At 41.9% G+C, this 22,528-nt stretch overlaps 1 protein-coding gene across 1 annotated transcript in view; it reads right to left on the bottom strand.

The window, feature by feature from the left end:
• The window catches only part of AGBL1 (AGBL carboxypeptidase 1), a 266,761-nt gene that overhangs the window by 70,190 nt on the left and 174,043 nt on the right, over window positions 1–22,528 (bottom strand). The window contains exon 22 of the mRNA XM_041469320.1: window positions 15,521–15,681. Coding sequence (XP_041325254.1) covers window positions 15,521–15,681 — 161 coding nt within the window. The remainder of the gene's footprint in view (window positions 1–15,520; window positions 15,682–22,528) is intronic.

The following is a 22,528-nucleotide window of genomic DNA, read 5'->3' as shown; positions in this document are numbered from 1 at the left end:
AGAAGTCTCCAACTGCCTTGTGTCACATCCACAGGACAAGCTGATATTTTATCAGCCTGGTGTAGATTACACAGGACTGAATTATCTCAATATAAACTCTGGATTGAATTCTGTATAATTGTATAATCCATGAACCTCACATATACTTTCTCATCTGCATTTTAGCAAGGGCTGCTAGAGTGTGTTTTTTGATTGGGTCTGAGGAGATGCATTTCCAGTTTTTACACTCTGATATGAAGAGGTTTAGACTCCAAAAGAGAAAGCAGAAGATATTTCAGCCCTAGACTATGCCTTCTGTTCTCTTTTTAATTTTTCCTGTCCCTCTGGTGAAACAGCACCTCCCAGTTACTTACCCTGCTACTAGTGGAAGCTATGAAAGGTGTGCAAGAGAGATGGGATGAATTGCTCTCAATGACTGTAAAAAAAGTGCTTGAAAACTGGCATTGCCAGACGCAAAACTTCTAGATGGTTAATAAAGTTGGTATTTGGTGCCAGCTGAAGGACTTGGGTATCGTTTTTCTCTGTGTATATGTGTTTGCCCCTCTGCCATCAATTCCTGTATTGAGTGGAGTAAACTTTACCATGACAAGCTACAGGTAGGCAAAAAAAAACCAAACCCATTCCTCATATTTTCTAAAACTGAATTAGTTTTGGTGCTATAAAATCTCTATCATGTTGATTTCAAAGGCAAATTCCTCTAACACTTTATGCACTGCTGCTGCTGCTGGGAGATTTAATCACATCCCAAGCAGAGCACTTTATTTCACGTGTCCAGGAAGAATATGTCCTTTGGCTTTTACCTCTGGTGACACCCTCAATGCATTAGTTTTCCCATCCACGGGCCAGAATATATCATAGATTAATACAGCTCAGCAACTCAAAATACACAGATTGTCATCCTCAGTAATCAGCCTGAAGAATTTTGAGGACAGTTGTTATTTACAGAAGGTGAGAAGAGACCCAGCAGAACACTTAGCTCTAAATAAACAATGTGGAAACTTCACTACCCAGGAAGTCCTAAGTGGCAAATAGGCAGCTCAGGTGTTCCCCAGCTCGGTTTGATTGCATTCCTGCTGAGGCTCAGTGAAAGCAGGAGGTGGGAAAGGGTAAGTGAGGAAGCAGGGGGCCTTTCTCACACGGAGTCACTCTCATTTCAACCCATGTTTAGCTCTGGGTTGTTAGTTCATTAAGAACATGCTACAGAAACCAAGCTCAACACGAATCCCAGCTCTGCTGCAGCAGCGTGGCCTCTGCTCCAGCCAGGGACAGGGACCTTGTGGCATCTGGCAGCAGCAGGTCTCACCACGAAGGCTGTGAAGGGACCTGGCAGGATTTTGCAGCACAGAGCAGAGAGCTACAACAAGTTCTTTTCCTTTCTCCTGCATTCCCTTCACCAGGGTATCCGTGCTTGGCAGCACTAAAGGAGACATTTCACCTGCACAGCAAGCAGGCTCGTGCTCAAGTGCAGCGAGCAAGACAGGCAGCATAAATCTTGATTTAATAAGAATAGGGCTGTGTGGGTCCTAAATTAACCCTGAGTTCAAGCTACAGCCTAAGAAAGATTCATGGAGAGAAGCTTCCCATCAGAACAGCGAGGAGACTCCAGCCAAACCCCGTCTACTTGGAAACACTGGAATTTACCTCCATCCTACCCTGCTGCTCAGAACTGGAACAAAGGGGGCGTGCTGGGGGTCCTGAGAAGTGCCACATGCAGGATGGTGTTTTAGCACTTTACCTCACTTAAATCTGCTTGTGGTTTCTGCTCACCCTCATGCTAGGAAAAAAACTCACCAGCAAGCAGCTGCTATTGACTGGAGGATTTGCAATCAAGCTCTAAATTTAGCAAGGTGCCATAACAGAGAGGGCTCCCACACTGCTGTTAACACCAGGAACCAGAGTTTAGTGATGTGAACGGCTGATAATAGCTTCTGTCCTCACACTTTGTGGTTAGATGATGCCAGCTGCTGAATGCCTTCCTGCAGCTTTTCTGATAAACCATTATAACCAGCCAAATGCTGGGCTAAAATAAAACCTTGCCAGAGTTTTGATATAAAATTTTCTGTACTCCAAGACCAACTCTTGCTGAACTTTGAAGTCGGTGGTTATCTTGAAGAAAACCCTTTTCTGAATTTTGGTATGAATCTAATTAATGAGTTAATTCCCTGATAATCTGTTCTCTTCTTTGTGCCTGTTTCATGATTAATTTGGTTCCAGTGAATTTCCTTTACTGACTGCAGAGTAGAAACAAATTTCCTGTCTTATTAATTTCCACTTTTGACCCATCATCAGGGACTAAACAAGGGCATATGTCCCCATGTCTTAATTTTCTTAATCATTACAGAGCATGGGTAAGTTCTAGAAAAAGCAAGGTGCAAACAAGGGAAACTCTCCAGCTTTTGCTATTACCATAGAGAAGATGGAGGTAGGCTGAACACTCAGGAGGTATAAAGGCTGTGAAGTAGTTGAAAACCCTAAATCTAATCTAACTGAGAGGACAGTCCTACCAGGCTGCAGAGTGCACAGGAACATCATTCTGCGGCTATACCCCCCCAAACTAAACAACAAAAATCCCAAAACAAAATAATAAAATAGCCCACCAGAAACTACAGGGATGGAAAGGTCACCTTCCTGGGATCACAGGCCTACCCTCACAGCTGTCATATGCCCTTTGGGGAAACTCTTAAAAAAAAAAAAAAAAAGAAAAATCTGAAAAAAGAAGTAGCAAAACCAAGCCAGCCTCCCTCTCCCGAAATTAAAACAAAATGTACTAGGGTTTTCTGTGTGACATCCATGGTAGAACAGTGCTGCCAGCAATTAGCATCACAAGCCTTCCTCCTGATGCCACAGTGTGTCAAGGACATTTTTAATGACAGATCAAGGGCACTGCTCTCTGTGAGGTGTTTGAGCTGTGTTAACAGCAGCCTTCTTGGCACACGACTCCAGTGTCCCACAGGGGTGGCAGTAAAGGCAGGAAGGCATCACAAGGCAGGAGAGATCTCTGTGCAAACAGGTATGCTGCTTCCATGGCTGCTCCTGTCATACCTGCAGGGCACCAGCTCTGAAGTTTCTCTGAACATCTTTCTGTTGCTTCTTCCCCCAAAGCTGGTTGCTATTAGAGTCACTCTGTGAGTGGATGGAAATGCCAGAAACAAGACATGAGGGAAAATACACTGAAAAGGGCAAGGAGCTCAACTGTTCCTGTCCATTATCCCTTCCCAGATAAATCCCAGCTTCTACACCAGAGTATGCAATTCCTGAGAAAATTCAGGAAATTAGTAGATGCTGTGTTACAGAAGAGCCTTACAGACAACTTGAAAATGGTGAGGGCAAACTCCTGATGCACCATGGCCTCCAGAGGGAGCTGGGCTGGCAAAGGGAGAGAGGACCAAAAGTCAGGGAAGGACCTGGGGTACACTGCTCCTCCGCACTGGATCAGCAGATGCTGGGTCATGCATGACTGGATTTCCCAAACAGCCTGGGATACAGCCAGCTGCACTGCAGGCTTAGCCTTCAGGCCTTGCTCTCCAGGGACTTTCTCTGCTCCGAGATAAGTCTTTGATCATGAGCAGCACATTTGCACAAAAAGAGTTTGGATATGATTTTAAAACGTGAGGGAGAAAAGTGAACAAAAGCCATGTTTCTGCATCTCATGTCTCCAATCTGTTTCTCCTTGAAAGGGGCAAAGACACCTCAGAGACATTGTCAAAGTGCCTAAACCAATTTTTCAGCCTAATCCATTATTTATATTTCCACTCAACCCTTTTTTTAATCCTGAGTTCCTGAAATTAGGTTCTGTAATATTGAGAATCACTCCCATGAGCTGAAGGGAAGGCAGGGAGAGGGCTTAAGTCTTGTCCTGCCCTTACCCTTCCAAATCCACCTCTGACAGGGACTGTCCATCTTTTTCTCTCTGTTCTGTACCTCTCACAAACTACCAGCATCACATCCTCATCCATTTGTTTCTTTATTTTCTGCTCAGTCCTTTCTGGGATATTTAGGTAAGAATAAGCACTTTCTTCAGGACAGACACTGAAATCTAAAAGGTCTAAAAAGAGGCATCAGTTTTTATGGGCATGCACATGAGAGAGACTGGAGTCCTTCACCAACCCCATTTGTGGCCAGTAATCATCCAAGAAAACTGCTTAAAGGTAAAAGGATTTTTCCATCAACCAAATGAGGATAGAGCTGATTAATCCAGAAAAACACCACCCTTCTTGAAAATAATAAACCTCAATTGCAAGGCCACAGACAACACAAAAAATACTACAAAACTTACTTTAAAATATGCCACACTTTCCCTAGAAAACCCATTCTGATTTCTTGGTTTCCTATATTTCAAATATATCATATAAATAAGCAGGGTCCAAAGTAGGTGATAAAAGTAGTTAGAGGCATAAGATTTAAAAAAATTCTCCTCTTTCATGACTAGATGCATGAGAAGGGAGGTGATAGTTGTTTACAAAATGCCTGGCAATTTAGGCACTCTCAATTATTCTGTTACAGTGGAGGATAAAGATGCATTTGCAAAGGTGAAAGAGCAGCAGATGAAAGGAAATATTTTCTTTCCTCACAACATGCAGCCAATCTATAAAACTCACAAGATAGCAGGGTGCAGCGAGGAGCAATGCAAGATTCAAAAAGCACTAGTAAGTTACACAGAAAATGAGAGCACTGGAACATTTCATTAGATAGAATTATTGTTACTATAATTACTCAGAAATGTTACAAATTCTCGTGTTCCCAGGTATAAATAAAACACTGTCTGAAGATAGAAAACCATTCCCCCAGGGGATAGGGACATTCTGCAGTTGCCCACTATGGCAAGTGGTTGCATCCCTCTGAAATCTCCAGTGCTGAGCACTGTCAGGAAGGACACTTGACTGTACTAAAGTACTACAGCACATCCTCTCTCATGATTCACTTTCTCATAGATGAAAACACAAGTTGTGCACTAGAACAAAAAATAAGTATTAATTCCAGGAAAAGCCTGACGAGATAAATCCGGGTAGCAACACTTTACCCAAATTCTTGGCTGCCCCCTGCAGTTCAATGGAAGATGAGGCACAGCATTATTACTTGGAATGGGTATTTGCTTTCTCTTTGAATTGCACGGGACTTTTATCTTTTAACGAGATGCTGGTGCTTTTTGGAGGGTACTATAAAATGGCATCTACAGAAAATAATTCTCAAGTACAGAGTGTGATGTAAAAACATGTTGGGTAGGCTAGACAGAACAAACAGATTAGACAAGGAAATAGAGAACAGATGCTTTCTATTCTTCAAGTTATTCCTAATTTCTGATCATACTGGCCTGATAGCAGAATCTTGTTCAGGCATTCAGCTGCTTTTATTGCTTATTCTCCCTTACAAGTCCAAATCCTCAAATTCATGTTTAAATAGGGATTTAGAGGTAGTAAGTAACTGTTAACGCTTAAAAAGAAGACATTATAGATTAAATGGTGAATAATGGGCCATAGATAAAGCTGCTGATTAAGTATTTTTAAATGGTATGGGGTATATTTGAAAGTCTAACCAGAAAGTATGCTATTGTTACTTTAAAAATGAAATCTGACCTTCCAGAAATTTAAATTTTCCTCCAGTTAAAAACAAGTTTTAATAAGAACAAATAGAAATAGGAATGGGAAATGGCCCAGGGGGAGGAAACAGAGAAAAACACCCCTAAACAGAGACAAAGGGGATGTTTTTCCTTTACTCTTACACTGTTCTGAGTCTGTCTCTCCTTGCTGCTCTGACAGCAGCCCTCGCCTACTTCCTTTAGCACTCATGGTCCAAGCAGCAGCAGCCTACACCCTCAGCATCTTCCCAGAGACACAAGAGCAGCAGGAAGTGACAATCTTTCCTTTAGAAAGGAAAGTTCACGAGAAACAGGTGTGGTTTTCCATTTGTTTTGGCCATTTTTGTATCCATTTGTATCCCAATCCAATTCTAGCAAAGCCACAATTTTCCATAGAGTTCTGCTGGTGAATCTTGGCTTCCTTCCTCACTATCCCCACCCCCATGAGCCCTTCCAGCACATCACAGGTCCATCTGCACTGTTCCAGCCTGGAATCAGCCCCACACCTCTGACATTGCACTGTGACATCAGTAGGAAAGTGGTGGTGCTCTGTCCTGGACTGGTGAAGAAGATCCCTTCAACTGGGCTAAATTGCTAAATGCGACCATGGCCAGAGACAGATGGGGCTCCACCAGTACTGAAAGAGAATTCCTGTACTTGAAAGAGAATTTTCCCTACATTCATAAGAATAGGATCTGGGATGTTAAACTTGAGTACATTTTTGCTCTGCAGCCAAAAAATAAAAAAAGTATTAATTTCACGTTCATCTTCCCCCTCACATCCTTCTATTCTCAACTCCAGCCTAATTCTCGTAAGTTCTTTTTACCAACATTACATTAAGCATACACATCCTAATAAATCCATATGTTTTCTGAGAGAATACAATGAATTATCAGGGGCTGGAGGGATTGGTTTTCACGTCTGTACCTCTGTGCATAAGCACTCATCCACTCTGGTGCACGTGTGTGCTGGAACAACAACCTGCACATATTTATCTCCTGTCTCACACAATACCCCTGCCTGTCTCTCTGTACAGGATCTAGTGAGGCAGCAAGAGGCAGGGTCTGTGTGTGAGTCACAGCCACAATACAGCCAGCCTCTGACAGAATATACAATGCAGCTGAGGTGTCAGTGGAGGTGGCTTTGGAGTGCTTTAAAATGCTGTTCAAGTGCCAACTTTCACCTGCAAATATGACACTTTGCTCGCCCACCCGCTTTCCTTCCAGGCTATGTGCTCCTTTTACTGCAACTTGACAGCTTTAATTATAAATTTCTCTGCCTTCTCTATCCCCTTAACCATTTAGTCTCTTATTTGTCTTGCTAAGTTTTTGGTATGCTCCTAGATAGCAGCTGTACGTTGTCACCACAGCAGAGGAGACCTGGTCAGACTCTCATTTGCAGGCTGGGCACCAGACCAAAAGGACTTGCAACACGGCATTTACCTCGAAAGCAGAAATCTCTGCTCTTGTTTTCTCTTTGCAGAGAAAGGAGGCAGCAATGGGGACACAATGAGACTAAGAGGGTTGTTAAATCAAATCCATTTGGGACTCCTTAGCTCTTATTGTCTGAATAATTTATACAGGTACAAACTTCTGGTGAAAAACTGGATCCCACTGGTGGTTTTACAGGGGATTCAGCTCCTTCTAGCCCTGTATTTCACTCACGACAGCAAAACCTACTTCAGACACTGGCAATATATGCACTGCTACTCTCAGCACCACCTCCTGCTCTGCAGGACTGGAGCCTCTGATGCTGCTGGTGGGTGGGGAGATATTCTGCTCTATAGAAACTCACAGAGCACTGGCATTCATTCTGGTTTGCCTCTAAGTTCTGTGATACTTGGACATCTGAGCCACTGTGCTGGATTCAAGGGGTGAGAATGCCACATGGTGAAGCCTTTGATCCAGGTAATCCAGATCTAAGTCTCTTCTTCCTGTGTTTTATGCCACGTGATTAGCTCTCCAACATGGGATAGAAAAGTCTATTTTGATCCTCAGCCAGTCTAATTTTCACCTGCATGACTGTGTTCTTCAAAAAGCTCTGGTGGGAGCTGTGGACAGATTAAGTGGAGGTCAACTGAAATGACAATTGCAATGAAGATAGGAAAAACACAAAACATCCAAAAAAATGTGCTTATTTCTAAAGGTTGGAAATGCATTTCATCTAACTACCATCCTACTCACTCCTTCCATTGCTTGGCTGCCTGAAAGTAGCATGTACTGGTATGAAAAATCCAACTGTTCCCTGGTTTCCACAAATCTCAAGTTATTTTGGGACTCTGGGAACACCATTTGGAAAAGTTCCACAAGGAAACACTAAATAACCAAGATCCTTGAAACAACCTTAGTGTTTATCTATGGTTCCCTCCCCACACGAAGACACAAGGACTCCCACTACAGTTATGCCTTGTGCATTTATTCCTCTGAATAATGTCAAACAGCTGAAACAAAGGACAGGAATCACCAGCAGAGTTGCACTGACAAAAGTTTTCTCCTCCTGATCTTGTGCCAGAGCTCTAAATCTAATGCAACTGGTGTTCAGTTGCTGCTGCAGTATAGATATAGTCTGTACAAGGCTATATATAGTGCTCTGAACCTGCCTCTTCAGCACTAGACCTGTGACACGTTCAATCTGAAATCCCACCTCTGCCTGCATTCCAAATGATCAATAGTCTAAACAGAACTGATCCTCCCATTACCCTTTGCATCCTTTTAGGTAAAGAACCAAACATCTATTCTATTCTGGTGTCAGCAGTGTCCTGGTCTGTAGAAAGGCCACCTCAGAGAAAAGAGTGCACCCCTCACAATGCTTTGGGGAGCACTCCACAAATGGGAACTTCTGAAACCCCTGATAGCCCTCTGCTTTATTTTTCTATCTCAGCATAGGGCCCCAGTGGCTTTCATATTTCAAGTTAGATCTTAAGGGAGAAAGACTGCAGCACAGAAATACAGATGCTCCTAATCAATACCAAAATGTCTAATGCCAGACAGCACCATGGCAATATGCCTCACAGAAAGGGCACTGCAGAGCCCATTTGTTCTGCTGGGTATATACAAGTTCATTATCTGTAGTCCAGTCAGATCTGTGTGAGTATGGTAATTTGAATAACCTCAGACAGATACAATAGCAAGCAGTGCTTCTGTGCATGTTTGAAGTTCCTCCTATGATCTCTTCCCATTTGCTCTTTTCCTCTCCTTTCTTTCTGCATCTATTCAAATTGCTATTGTTAGCTAAAAAAAGATAAATTAATTACCTCTGAAATGAGCATGAATACTTATACCCAGCCTGGCATAGCTGGAGCTGGCATTTGATAGCAGTCAACAGAAGCTGAGCAGCTTGCAAGGCATTTTAGAATAATAATAAAAATCAATAGGAGGAAAATAGGGACAGCTCTAGAAAGTGTTAATGAAAAGTTGCTGAATTTCAGTGGCTCACCTGTGAACAGCTACATGAAAGCCTTCTGAATACCAAATATATTCATTATAGGCTGCATTGCTTGGCTGAGCCTCCAAAGAATTCTCTGGGCTTGTATTCTCACAATAACAAAGGAGAGGCACAGAAGAGAGCAGGATAAGAGGGATGAAGGGGTGAACAGAAGAAGGTTCACATTTTTATTTTGAAAACAAGATTATCGAGGCCTATAAAACAATATAATCTAAAATCTGTAATAGATTCAACTTGAAATCTGAAGGTTTTTTTCCTCTCAAGAGCAGAGGCAGCAATTCTTTAGGTCAGACCCTGGGGGTGCAAGGAGGTACCACTCTTTTGCAACATCAGTGTAAAAGATTGCTGGGGAGTGTTATAAAACAGTCAGGAGTTAAAGCATTTCCTGAGCTGATCCGAAATGGTTACAGTAACATAAGACTGCTCTGAAGCCAAAGCCCAGCTTCAGCCACTCTCACACCTGTCATACTGAATTAATGTTAGACTGTGCTCTCACAAGTGTTTTATGAAATACTTTATAGAAACCCCTTTTGCCCCATGCTCTCCACCAAAGTGACAAAGTGGTGTGGCTTACTTAGGTAAATGCATTCCCACAGCACTTTTCTCTCCAGCATCCAAATACAGAAATACCTCATCCAGAGATGCTCATATAATAGTAGAAATTTCAGATTCCTTTACCAGCCATAAAATTTGTGACTAAGCGAAAAAATCAAATCAATAAACACCCTCCTCTTCTGAAAGCTGCCACAAGGTATTTAATGTCTACAGATGATCAAGGTTAAAAATGCACCAAATCTTTACTTACAGAAAAATGGAACTCCAGTCAAATAAAAACCTGAATCAAACCTGGTCAAATAATTCCTGCTGTGGTTAGATTCTCTAAGTGATGAAAGAGCACTTTCATCTTCAGCCATATGTCAGAGGGCTCCCCAGAGTCCAGCTGTCCAGCCTGCCTCAGAACTGGACACTGAGACTGCTGCTACATCCAGGCTGGGAGGGATGGGATGCTGTGCAGGGTGAAGTTCTGTCTTGCACCTAAACCTTTCAGCTGCAATTTGTTTCAGTATGTATAATCAAAACAACGACACACACATTCACGTGTAAGAATAGGAAGACCCATCCCACCAGGCAGAGGAACCATTTTCCATTACTGCATATAGGTATAACCACATTTCTGCTATTCGAAGATGCACTAAGGATGCCTCAAATGATGTGAGCATGCTTTGCTCCAGCTGCATTTCTTGTTGTTTGAACTTTTTTGTTTGCTTCATTTCCACAAAATCACTTTCATTTGATCTGAATCACCTTTTGGCCACACAGTTTAAAAGATGAGTGAAATTGCTTGCACAGCTATAATCAGGAGCAGGTGCATTTTAGTGAAAAGATGGGAGATTCAACAGTTCAATACTACCCAGGATCATGATGGTGCATCAATGTGGCATAGAAGAACAGCACACACATTTCCAAATGATCTGCATATCCCTCTTGTCAATTCTGGCTTTGCCATCCGTACAGTGGCCATTCTAACTCTGCTCACTGTATGGAAGATGAAGAGGTTACATCTGCACAAAGAAACAGAGAAATGATTAAGCCTTCTGGTTTTGATTAATAGCAGAGCTATTTACCATCAAATATTTACCATCTGGGGTGGAAAGAGATTTGGCTGTGCTCAAGAAAGGTAAGAAATGATGAAGAAACACAGGAGATAAATAATGTCTGAGTCAGCAGAAAATGACTTCACAAAAGTCTGTCTCAAAACCTGAGATGTCTCATGAAAATGGCTGCAATTGCTGCAGTGTATGCAAAACATTTCCTAGCACAACCTGGAAGGCAGGGAAAAAAAGAAAATTAAGGAATGTGCCATCAGTTTAAACCACAAGGAAAAAGGGGAGGATACTGGAGAGGGAGGAGATCACTCCTTGTTTCTCTCCAACCTGCTTTATGTGAACAGTCACTTCCCATCCTCCTTGTGGTCATGACAAATGTGAAGCTACCTGGACAGCAGTGACTTAAAACTTAATTATTTTTATAGGAAATGAAGCATGAAAACTATTATTAAAAAAACATGATGTCCAAAGTACAAGCTACATTTCACTTTCCCCACAGAGAGGTTCTGAATGCCAGAATTGAGTGTAAGGCATGGTGGGATGCTGGAAACATCAGCAATTCTTTCTAGGGCAAGGCAATACTGTCTTATGAGGCCAAGTTTGAGAAAGAGCAGAATAAATTGCTTGTATGAGCACCTGACACAAGGCTTTGTTTGTTGAAAATGATTGCAAAGCTCAAAAAATTCTCCACATATTTGGCCTTTGATCTTGTCAGAGTGGTCCATAAGACCAAACCTATTCAGTGCTGGTGGAAATATCATTAGTGAAAAGAAAAGCCACAACAACTAAGTACCTACAGAGGTCTTGTGTAACCTGAGGGTGCCTGAATATGAGTCAATATGTGTCCCAGAAGCACAGGTTATTAATTAAAAGACCAACTAATGCCTGGAGCAATTTAACCTTTCTTCCTCATCATCACACTTTGTAGCTCTAATGCATCTTCTGTGCTGCATCTTGTATTTTCTCCATTTTTGGCATGTTCCTGAGACAGCTGCCACGTGTTGAAAACAGACACAGAGCTGTTAGACCAACTTCATGGTATCGTGGAACATCATGTGTTTAGGGGAAATACTCTACTGTCCCATTAGCCACTCAGCCCCACTGGTGGAAGTTCAGCCCCTCTTGGTTATTCTCAGAGGTAGCACTGCTTTTGCTGAGAACTTATTCCAAGTGTGGCCCCACTCACGCTTGTGAATAATTCCTTTTGCAGTTGACAATGTAGGGGAAAGACAGACTGTGAAGGGGGGACGGGAAGAAATTCTTTTCTGTGCACCAAACCATGTTTAGTTAGTTCTGCTAAAGGCTTCTTCCACCTTTCTTTGACTCATTAGAGACAGCACGCTGAGCACAACGGTGTGAGAAATCCCCATTCTCACAGGATGCCTCCATCAGAGCAGGCACTTCCCTGACAGCTATTACCTGCCTCCAATTTACTGACCACTGGCTCTGACAGAGCTCTATAAAGTGCACAGCAAATAGTTTGTTCCAGGGAAGCAGGGTCCAGCCTGCTCCTTTATCCCCTCACAGCAGTGGTGAGAGAATAAGGCTGCAGCACACCCAGAGCACAGAGAGCCTGAAGAGGAAAATTAAAGGACACAAACAGTTATGAACCTTGACAGGTGAAAATGTTTGCTGTCGGAGGGAGATGCTGAGATGCCAAGTCAATGCCACGCACAGCAGACACCAGGGCAAAGAGAGACAAATGCAGGACATGAACTGCAGGGATTTCAAAACAGAGGAGATCTCTGGCTCCACAGCTTTTGATCTCTGTACCTTTGCAATGAGACATTTCATCTGGGAGTCAGCTTTATCCAGTGCTGGATTAACTTCTTGTTCCACAGCTTGACCTGTCACCCAGAGTATTACAGAGATGGGCACTCAAAAACTCGTACACAGAACACACATTAGATTGAGATAGATGTATTTAACTTCAGCACTGTGTGATACATCACACTGCTCACAGCTTAATTTCAGCTTGATTTCCACAAAACAAAACCATAACAACTAAGAAAAGCTCGTGTTTTCATCCAGGCTGAACAATACTAATCTTTTCTTTTGATATTGGTGAATACTGCTATGGAAAGCCTCACCCATATTTGTATCTCTTTCTAGATTCATCAGCAGGACAGTCTTTGGGACACATTTTCCTTTGCCAGAAAGCATTAGCTACAGTAAAAGCTATTGCCTCCCACTTAAATATCTGTCATGCATATCATTTCCTGGGACCAGGACACTGCAGACTTCTGGAACAGGGATAGCTTGTAAGCTGTTCAAAACACACTGCTGTTCACTATTTAAAAGCATTTAAGAAAAAAAATTCACCAAGTGACCACCCAGAACTTTTCCTGTGTTACACCTGAAGGATCTCCAAATCTGATTTTGCTTTGGCAAAGGTACACAGAAATGTGGGTATTTTTATTCACATCTACTCACACTTTCTGAGGCAAAGTATAGAAAGCATGCAAGGGTACTGTGCCTTTTTCTGGTAAGCACACAGGAAAACAGAGCTAATTTTAAATTGCAAACACTTCACTCAAACCCACAGAGGTGGGTCTATCCTAGAAAACAGCAGAGTATAATTTCCATTGATGTCGTGATATACCAGCAGTAAAGCTGCAAGGTTTTGGTGCTACCTCACAGAACTAGATTAGACATAATATTTACAGATTAATATTAGACTGAGTGTCACCCCTCAGCTTCCTCCAGAGAAACCTTTTGATAAAGAATATTTTATTTATTTTTTTCAAAACCTCTGAGTAGAGAGAGGGATGTAGAAATAGTTGCCCTCCTGTCTGTATCAGTGAGTCCTCTGTATTCTGCGTTCTTCCACTGGTTCCAATATTCCCACTAAAACCAAACCATGGAATTCTCTTGGCTAGGCTCAGAGAAACACGGGAGGAAAGTATTAATTTTCTGAATCAGAATCAATATGCTGCACAATCATTTTCCATGAATTATTTATTCTTAAAGAGAATATGCTAGCAAACACTTTGGTCCCTGCATCTCCCTTCACACAGCCTTTTGCAACCAGCTCCTGCAATGTGACATCTCTGGGTGAGATCATCAACTCAGCTGATTATCTGGTCTGCAAATGGTAACAAATTACATCCAAGCTAGTAAAATTCCACAAAATCACTGGGTGCAATTACACCCAGTGAAGTGAAAATTATCAGCTACCTATCAGTTGCCTGTTAGCAATGACATTCATTCCTGGATGCCACAGAGGTGCTCACTACTGCTGGGCAAACTTGAAGAGGTAGAAGACTTTGCTTTCAGCTGCTGAGGACACGTGGGAGTTTTACAAAGTAAGAGAACTTTTATTTTTTGTTAACTTCTTTAAAAATATTTGTCACTAGAGATCTTCCTTCTGTACTGATCAACTACCACACAGTAAATAGATAATGGATAAGTAGAATGAATTCCCATTAATATAAAGTCAGCTAAAGGAAAAAGTAACAGAAGGCTACAAAGATCAGAGAAATGCTCACTGTGACCAGATGGCTTTTTGTCAATGTTTGAGAGAAGTCAGGGTTTAATGATTTTCTTCCTCTACATTATTTTCATGCCAATGCCCTTCTAGCTCCAGTTCAAAAGTTTGATTTTTATCCCAAAACCATCCACCTAGCCAGGCTGCAGCAGCTCTCTCTAATGACAGAGCAATGGTTTTTTGGATGGCTGTCCACAACATGGATGGTGTTCATCACGCACCTTAACTGCTTCATTTATGTGTTCACACTACAAATGAGCACAGCTAATCCAAAGGAATGTCTCTACATTTATCCCTCATTTTAGATCATCCCTCATAATCATTTAAAACTGTGAACAAGCTTGCAAGAATGGGTTTTGGCATGAGGAACAGGTGGTGCTAATGTTGGGTAAATGTTCCTGCAGGGGAGAGACTGGAAGTCTGCTATAAATTACAGGGGTATTTCTGCAACTGAAAAACTTGATGTTCATTGATGAAGCTGAGAGAGCTCTTTGATGACAAAGCCATCGGGGAGCTTCAAATCATGTCACATCACTAAGTCTTCTTTCTCCATGTGTCTTGGAAAAACATTCTTGCAAACATATGTGATGCACATAGCACTAGCAAGTGATGACGGCCTAGAGAAATTATGTATTTCTGCTGCATCTCAAATTCAAACTGAATAGTCTCATACTCAGACACTTTTCCAGGTCAAATTCCTCTTGTATTTATAATGGAGCAAACTCACTTAAATACCCCCCACTGAACATAGGAAACAAGTAAATTAATTTTGCAATTTGGAAAAACATGTCCTAAATAACCAGCGGGATCAAAACTTCTTTCTGTCCATCAAAAAGTCATAAATCTATGCTGTAAATGACTAAAGGACTCCATGCAGTGAGGAAAAGAATTTATAGGAATATATCTGCAGTATGAGGTCCACAATTTCTAAATCTTGCTATCAATGTCCTTTTATAATCTGCAATACTTGTTCCCTACAGTGCAGCACTTAGATAATGAATTTCTTACAAGAGATTCTGTCCATGGAGGATCTGAGCTGGACAGAACCACATGTGACAGTGAGCAGGAAAATGTTTCCTGCTGATGAATTTTTCTGGGGCAGTACCATCCCCATGTGCCAGTGAACAGTTTTGATAGGAAAATGGAAAATCACTGGAAAACAGAAACAGGTACTTCTCTTTCACCTTTTTTTTCCTCCACATGGATGGCTGCAGGGCATGGACCCACTGTTTCATAGTTTCTTTGGGAGTCAATTACATCTGAATTCCAATTACTCTCCGTACACTGCAGCTTCTAAGATACAAACCTCAGCCACAAGGAGAGTTCATTTCTGCAGATCTAAATCCAAAACATGCCCCACCAACTCCATTCCCACAGCAGAGCCCTCTGGATATGACAGTCACTGACCTTTGTGCCCTGTCTGTGATCTCCTCCTCCAGATCCAGCAGGAGTGCTGCTTGAGCCATCAGCTCCTTGCTGCAGGGCAGGGATTTGAGGTGCAGAATCAGCAAACCAAGGCAAAACTTGCTTCCCATCTCCTCCAGCTCCTGCGTTCCCAGCTGCAGGCCCTGATGGAGAGAAGCACAAGGTTTCAAGATTCCTACATATGGAAGTTTCCCCTACAGAATCATTTGGAAATTAATTAACAGCACATGGTCTACAGAAGCTATCCTAAAATAGCCTCTGTTTTACAGCAGGGGAAACAGAGGCAAATAGTTTAAATGTCTCAGATTTTCAGAAGTCGTTGTAAGAATTAGACTTAGACCCCAGGAGAATCTGACTGTAAATCCACTTTTACAAATCATCTAGCTTTTCTTTTACTCTGTAGAGAAGCTGTCTACCTAAGTAATGGGGGAAAAAGAAATAAGTCCTGTGATTATAAACATTAGGCAGTGGCAAAGATAGAAAAGGGAACTGGACAAGGGGAGAGAAGAGAGGAAGAGATCTTTAACAAGTTATGAATTGTTTTTAAGAAAATCAATTGCAAAGTAATTGCAAAATAACAAACACCTCTAAGGAATTTCTCAGCCTGTTAAAAGATGGTGGCACAAACAGGGTTTGGATTATCAACTTCATCTTTCAAGAGAGCAATTCTCCAAGCTGTGGATCCTTGCTGGCTGTGAATAGTCTGTGTTTGGTTTTTCACCAAGGACCTGCATCAGAGTAAGTCAGTGCCATTGATGGCAGTTTCATGCTTCTGGTGAGAGCAGGGCAGGAGACAAACAAAGCTCAAATATACCAGAAAGAACCTAAAACTGCAGAGTCCCTCATCTTTGGCACTTAGAGACTTCATCATTCATCAGGGGCTGGACCAGCTGCTGCCTCTGCCAATAACAGCCCTGTGTGGTTCTGCAGTAAAAACATCTCGGCAGCCAAGCTTCTGAGAGACTTCCAGCTCCATTCCCAGGCTGTTTCCTTAGCGACTCTCAAAAGTCCAGAATAATCCCTGGCCCTAAGCATGGTGTGAGCTGCACATCACTCTCCACTAGATATTTGTTAGGGAGCATCTCATGGGTACTGAAAATATTATAATTTATATTATAAAATATAATGTGTTCAGTAATCCGTGACAGGGGAGAGAGCTCTGCTCTTTTTCTATGTAAAGTTATTTTTGTAAAATGCTTTGGGATCCTGGAGTCTGAGCACCTCTGTATAGCTGGAAGATTATTTCCCAGCCCAAAACACACAGGTGGATGGAAGAAAGAAGAGATTTCACACATAAATGTCTGCAGCTCTCCTGAGGAGTTTTTCAGTGCATTTTTGTTGGAGGACAGAAACTATTTGCACAGCACCACCATAACTTCTCTCTAGCAGGTCCAGCATATGCAAAGATCATCTGTCATAAAAACCACCCTCTCTGATCACAAGTACATTTTGCTATGGACAAGAAATTGTAATTCAGTTTCTTTTCTGAGGCCCTATGAGCAAGGAATGAATCTATAGTTATGATGAACATAATCCAGAACTCAAACAAGTTCTGAGTGGCTGGACAAGGAAGGACCTGCTCAGAAGAGTACATTCCATCTGAGGGAACAGCCTCAGTGCTAGGCAGGGTCTAGGGCCCCAGGAAAACTGACTTTTGCTCTCTGAACAGTCTCTTAAGCATGTTTATCACAGTGGGTTAGTGTCTATTATCACTTCTATTCTCCTCTTATTCACCTCTACTGCAAGCTTTGCCAAGCAAGATATGGGTACAAAAAAGTTTAGCAATAATTTATAAGAAAAACAAAAATGGAGGGAGAAGTTTATGGGAACTGAGGGTCATTAACACAAAACAATAAGAATGCTCAGCAGCTCTAAATAGATTCCTAAATGTTTTATTATTTTACTTTAAAAGACTTAAGATATTGTAGTGCAACAGAGTTACAACCAGCAGGCAGAAGTGGTGACATTTCAGAGAAAAAAGATGCCATTTCCACAGCAAGAGAGTTATTTTCTCAGGGGCAAAAAACACAAAGAACATCTCGAGGCTTTCCCTGGGGTGCATCTCAGGGTCTTGCTTCCAAGATTAAGGCAACATACTAAACAGCTATCAAGGAGATGCAAACAGTGCCTGAGCTGAAACTCAGCCTGTGGCTTTATGACTCCCTAGAGCTTTGCTCAGGATATGGAAAGGCCTTAAGAAACTATGAGCAAAACAACAATAATAATGATATTAACACTATAACACACCTCAGAAGCCTAAGACAGTAACTGTTCACGCACTGAAGTCAGCTGCTATATGACGCACCCATATTGCTTTGATATTAGACAGCTCAGGAGTAACAGCTAGAAACTCAGCCAGAGGATTGCCTGTTAGCATACTTTATTCTCTTCAAACATGGACATCTATTTATTTTAACTCAGGAAATTTTCTCTCTCCTTTCTCCCTCCCTCAGCAGAGGAAGGAAGGAGCTGGAGGTGCAGAGCACGACTGCCATTAAACTGAAGCTGGGGACAGAGCTGACATGTTGAACTAATGTTATTGATGGCATCTGCCAGCAATGCCAGGACCTGGTGTAGTGGTCAATAATCAGTCCCACCTGCATTACTGAAAGGGAAGCCTGACCTCCAGGCATTTCCCTTGTAGCCAAGTGGCACAGCCAGCTGCAAAAATGTTGAGATTGTGCTTACAACTCAGACTTCTGAAAATGTCCTATAAGAAACAAAAGAAAGAAAGGTAGAAATGATGCAGTCTGGTTTGGTTGAGAAGCTGGTAGGAAGCACAGCTCCATGGCAGGGAAGCTGTCTGGGTGTTACCGAGTGACAGTACACGGTCTGTTTGTCACAGCTGCACAGGAGGAAGCTGCTCTGCCTGCCAGCACCTCGCCTGCAGTGTCCTGCCAGCCTGGATTCTCAGTGACCCCATCTTCCTCTCTGGCACAAGGCTTTACAGCTCTGTCCCCTCCTCTGGTCACTTCTGTGTGACCAGTGGAGTGTGGTGCAAAGCCTCCCAAGCCAAAAGGATCCAGGCGAATTCTGAAGGAGGAAGCAGCACCCCTGCACCAGAAAACTGCAGATAAGCTCATCAGTCCTAATTAGTCCAGCCTCAGACTAACTAAACCACCCTACTTTAATGATCAGCTCAAAGCTCCACACAGGTTTTGCTCTCCATTACATCAAAGTACCAGTCTGGACCAGCTTCAGCTTGATGCACCACATTCCTCTGCATGATGCAAATTGGTCCCTTGGGGTCTGTCATGCAATAATCTTCTGCAGACATCATGTTAAGGGATAACAGGTTAATTGTTTCCTGGCCATTATAGAGAGTAATGGAGCTGAAAAACTTTTCTTAAACCCTTTGCACATTTTCATACAGTAACAGACAGAATGGGAGGAGGTGATGCCTAATAACAGCCCAAGTGTGAGGTATATTTATTTTCCACTGTAATACAAAACAGGGGAACAAGAATAAAAGACTTATCATTTGACCTCAACACTGTCAATACAAATTTTCCTAACAAAATTGATCAAATTGTGTTGGAAAACCAGTTCATTCATGCTAGGCACTGATGCATCAAATGAATACCCACAACTAAATGTTTCCAATATCTCTCAGCTTGCCCTCAAAATACTTCCTAGGCTAAATGACAATGTAATGGAAAAACTTTATTATTCATTACTCATGTGCTTTAAATATTCCCGGAGACAAAGACAGTGATAGTTTTGTATCACAGATATTGTTGAAGGAGGTGGAAAGACTCCAGGAGTTAAATTAGAGATTTCTCCACAAGGGTAATGAGAATTACAGTAAAATTAGAGCTGGGAGATACTAATAAATACAAGCAGAGAAAAAATTTCAGAGGGATCAATTTTTTCCTAAAAGGGATTTTTGACATTCAGCACAGCCACATCAGTGGCCTCTCCTGCTTTAGGTCACTGTTCAGTCCTTGCAATTCCCCTGCAAACCCACTTCCAGTCAACACACACACACACACACACTTACAGAATATTCCCTGCATCTCAACAGCTTTACACATGCACAATGGCTATGCCCTAAGGCCGGGTATAAATAAATTGACAGTCTGGTTTCTCACTAATTCCATCAGTGAGCTCTCCCTCGGAATACTAATCAAAACCATTTGGAAGCTCTAGAGGACAAACTTAGGGAGCTGAATGAAACATTTGGTGCCTGGTGTCTGCAGCCTTAATTTTTGCTTGAGACAGCCCTGAAGGTTACTGTACTTTCAACCCCAGTAAATGAAAATACACAGACACCTGCTGGGGACCTGGCTATTTGGACAACGAGGACAGCAGGGAATAACCCAGGTTTTCTCATGGCCCAGAGATCCCTCAGCAGCAAGAATGGTATGCAAAACAGATGAAGTGGAGGGGATGGGAATTTGGGCCAAAACATATCAAGGGGATTAAGTGAGTGGAAAAGGCTGAAGATGCAAGGGAGAAAAATAAAACAGGCTAGCAGGAATTTCTAGAAAGATGAGAGGGACTGGAGTTAGAGACAGGAGATAAAAGGGTGGGAGAGATAAAAGGATGAGAAAGAAGAAAGGGTTGTTGAGGTCAATGGATGCTGATACAGAGGAACGATAACAAGAAGAAAGCTAATGGCAACCTTGACCACCTTGGCACCTTTGGGAAAGTGTGCCTTGCTCTGCACATCTGTCCTCATTACATCTGGTACTCTGCCCACACTGTGAGGAGAAAAGTCCTGACTTGCTTTGAAGCTCCTCACAAAACTTCTGCTGAGCTCAGCCGGTGTTTTGCCTGAGCAAACTTCAACAGCACAGAAGTAATTATTGTTTTAATCATTCAAATGGGCTCTTTTACTATTAAAAGATATGTATGTCACCGGCAACACTGTTCAAGGCACAGACTGAAAGGGAAGATGAAATACCTTCTCCTTCCACTCTGTGAGAGAAAGAGTCCTGGACAAACTGCTCATAGAAAAGCTGGGGATTTAACAAACAGAACTTCTTGCAAATTTCTCTAGAATAAACAGTTATTTAGGTTAGGAAGTCTCCAGTTCTATTGTGGGGAAATATTTTTTCCTTCTTTCCACTGACTAGCTATTTGTCTGACATTTACATTTCCACACTTTTCCACCTTTCCCTCACAGTATTTCCCTCCACCCTTTTCTCCCGCCCAAATTTCTTCTCCTCTGTTCCTTCCTCAGCATCCTTTGTCCCTTCCTTTATCATCTCCCATGAATGACTCAGTATATGGCAAGTTCATCATGTGTTGGAGGAGCCAAATTTTATTAGTGTTGCACCTGAGCTCTCTTTTTTCTTGGCCACTCTGCTGCAACATTGCTACTAATGTTTTATGCCAACAATTTACAAGCTACACAGGATGGAGACGGGAGTGGATTTAACTTCTCATCTCCTCAAAGACTGCATACACACTGAGATAGTAGTTGGACAGGAAATAGCACAATAACTTTTTTGGTTTAGGGTTTTTTGTTTGTTTGTTTGGGTGTTATATTACCTGTTTCTTTGTTTTTCTGGTTTGTTTTGGTTTGTTTCTTGTTTGTTTTTTTATGTGGGCCATAATTGTGACGGGTGGTCATGTCAGGAACAGAAAAGAGAATGACAAATGAGGATGTTTTCCACCTATGCAGACAAACCATGTAGAAAGATGCTATTCTTTGCAGAGTTCTTGCTTTCCAATAAAATTGACTAGTACATCGGTTTTCTGTCTCATTCATTTCCTTGTGACAAGCTAGGGACCTATTTTAGGCCCTGGATGAACCTGGACTAAGCTTATCCCTCTCTGCAGACACTGAACAATCTTTCTCCTTGTCCCACAATGTCTTTTCAAACAGAACTGAAGAGGCTGAGTGAAGGCCAGGTCAGAACTGCACCCTTGAGTGGAATCTGCATTGTTTCACAGTGACAGGATCAGGAGTGCCTCAAGTTCCTCTCTGATGACTGCAGACAGTTTTGGGGAGGAGAAGCCTCCCTGTACCACCCAATGAAGCTGTGACTGTCCAGAGAGCAATACTTTGACTGTAGACCTAACCAAAGCCGTAGGCAATGCCATTATTTTAAATAAAAAAAAAAAAAAAAAAAACCAAAAAAAAAAACACCCCAACATGCTAATTTCTAAAGTTCTAAAGAAAAAGAAATTCTGCTCCAGGACACTTAAGCTGCCAAGAAACAGAACTAAGGACTGTTCAAGTCACATAGAAATTCTGAGGTAATACAAGGAAATACAGAAATTACCAGGTTTTGGAATCTATCAAGTGCTTTGTTCTAGAAAGCACCTTTCTTCCCCATGCTCCCAGTATTTCCAACAGGCTAACTGGTATCTGATGATGCCTTGAAAATTCATCAGTAGTCTCACCACAACCTCCTCTCACATATGTTCCTTTCCCGGCTGTCTGAACTCTGTGGAGCATGGAACAAGTCACAGACAGGTTATAGCCTGAGGTATCTGGAGATTAAGTGTGAGGTGGGGCTATGTCTCAGAATCTGTGTCAAATGAATTAGCTTTTAAAAGCTGTTCGGGAAAGCAAGAAGCTGAAATTTTTCAAGTCCTAAATTGGCAGCCTAATCCCTGGGTGACTTTTCTTCCCCTCTTACTCCACTTAAAAGTTTGCCTCTATAAATAATTCTGATGTAGAGAAATGTAAGCAGATTCTTGGCCCACCCAAGCCTTTTCATCAGCTATGAATTTACCCAGTTTGGCCATATTTCACCATGGGTGTAAAATAATTTTCTAATCCTGGCTGGTGATCATCACATGCCTTGGAAAAAATGATTTATGATACTTATCCTGGCTAATGTAAATGCAGATGCTACTCAAAGTGTCAAAACCACTTAAAAAAATCTCAGTAAGGTATTTGTCTTCATAATGCCATTCACAGTGGGGATCCCCAGGTTAGTTATGTGTTATACAAAGAGTCAATTGTTGCATCTTAATTTCATGGAATGGTAATGCACATTTTTATTATATTACACAACACTTTGTTGTTTATCC

Source organism: Pyrgilauda ruficollis, unplaced genomic scaffold (genome assembly GCF_017590135.1).
Source record: "Pyrgilauda ruficollis isolate IOZ18807 unplaced genomic scaffold, ASM1759013v1 scaffold23, whole genome shotgun sequence".
NCBI lineage: Eukaryota > Metazoa > Chordata > Aves > Passeriformes > Passeridae > Pyrgilauda > Pyrgilauda ruficollis.
The sequence above is the reverse complement of the archived record's forward strand: the minus strand, read 5'-3'. Positions and strand labels throughout refer to the sequence as shown.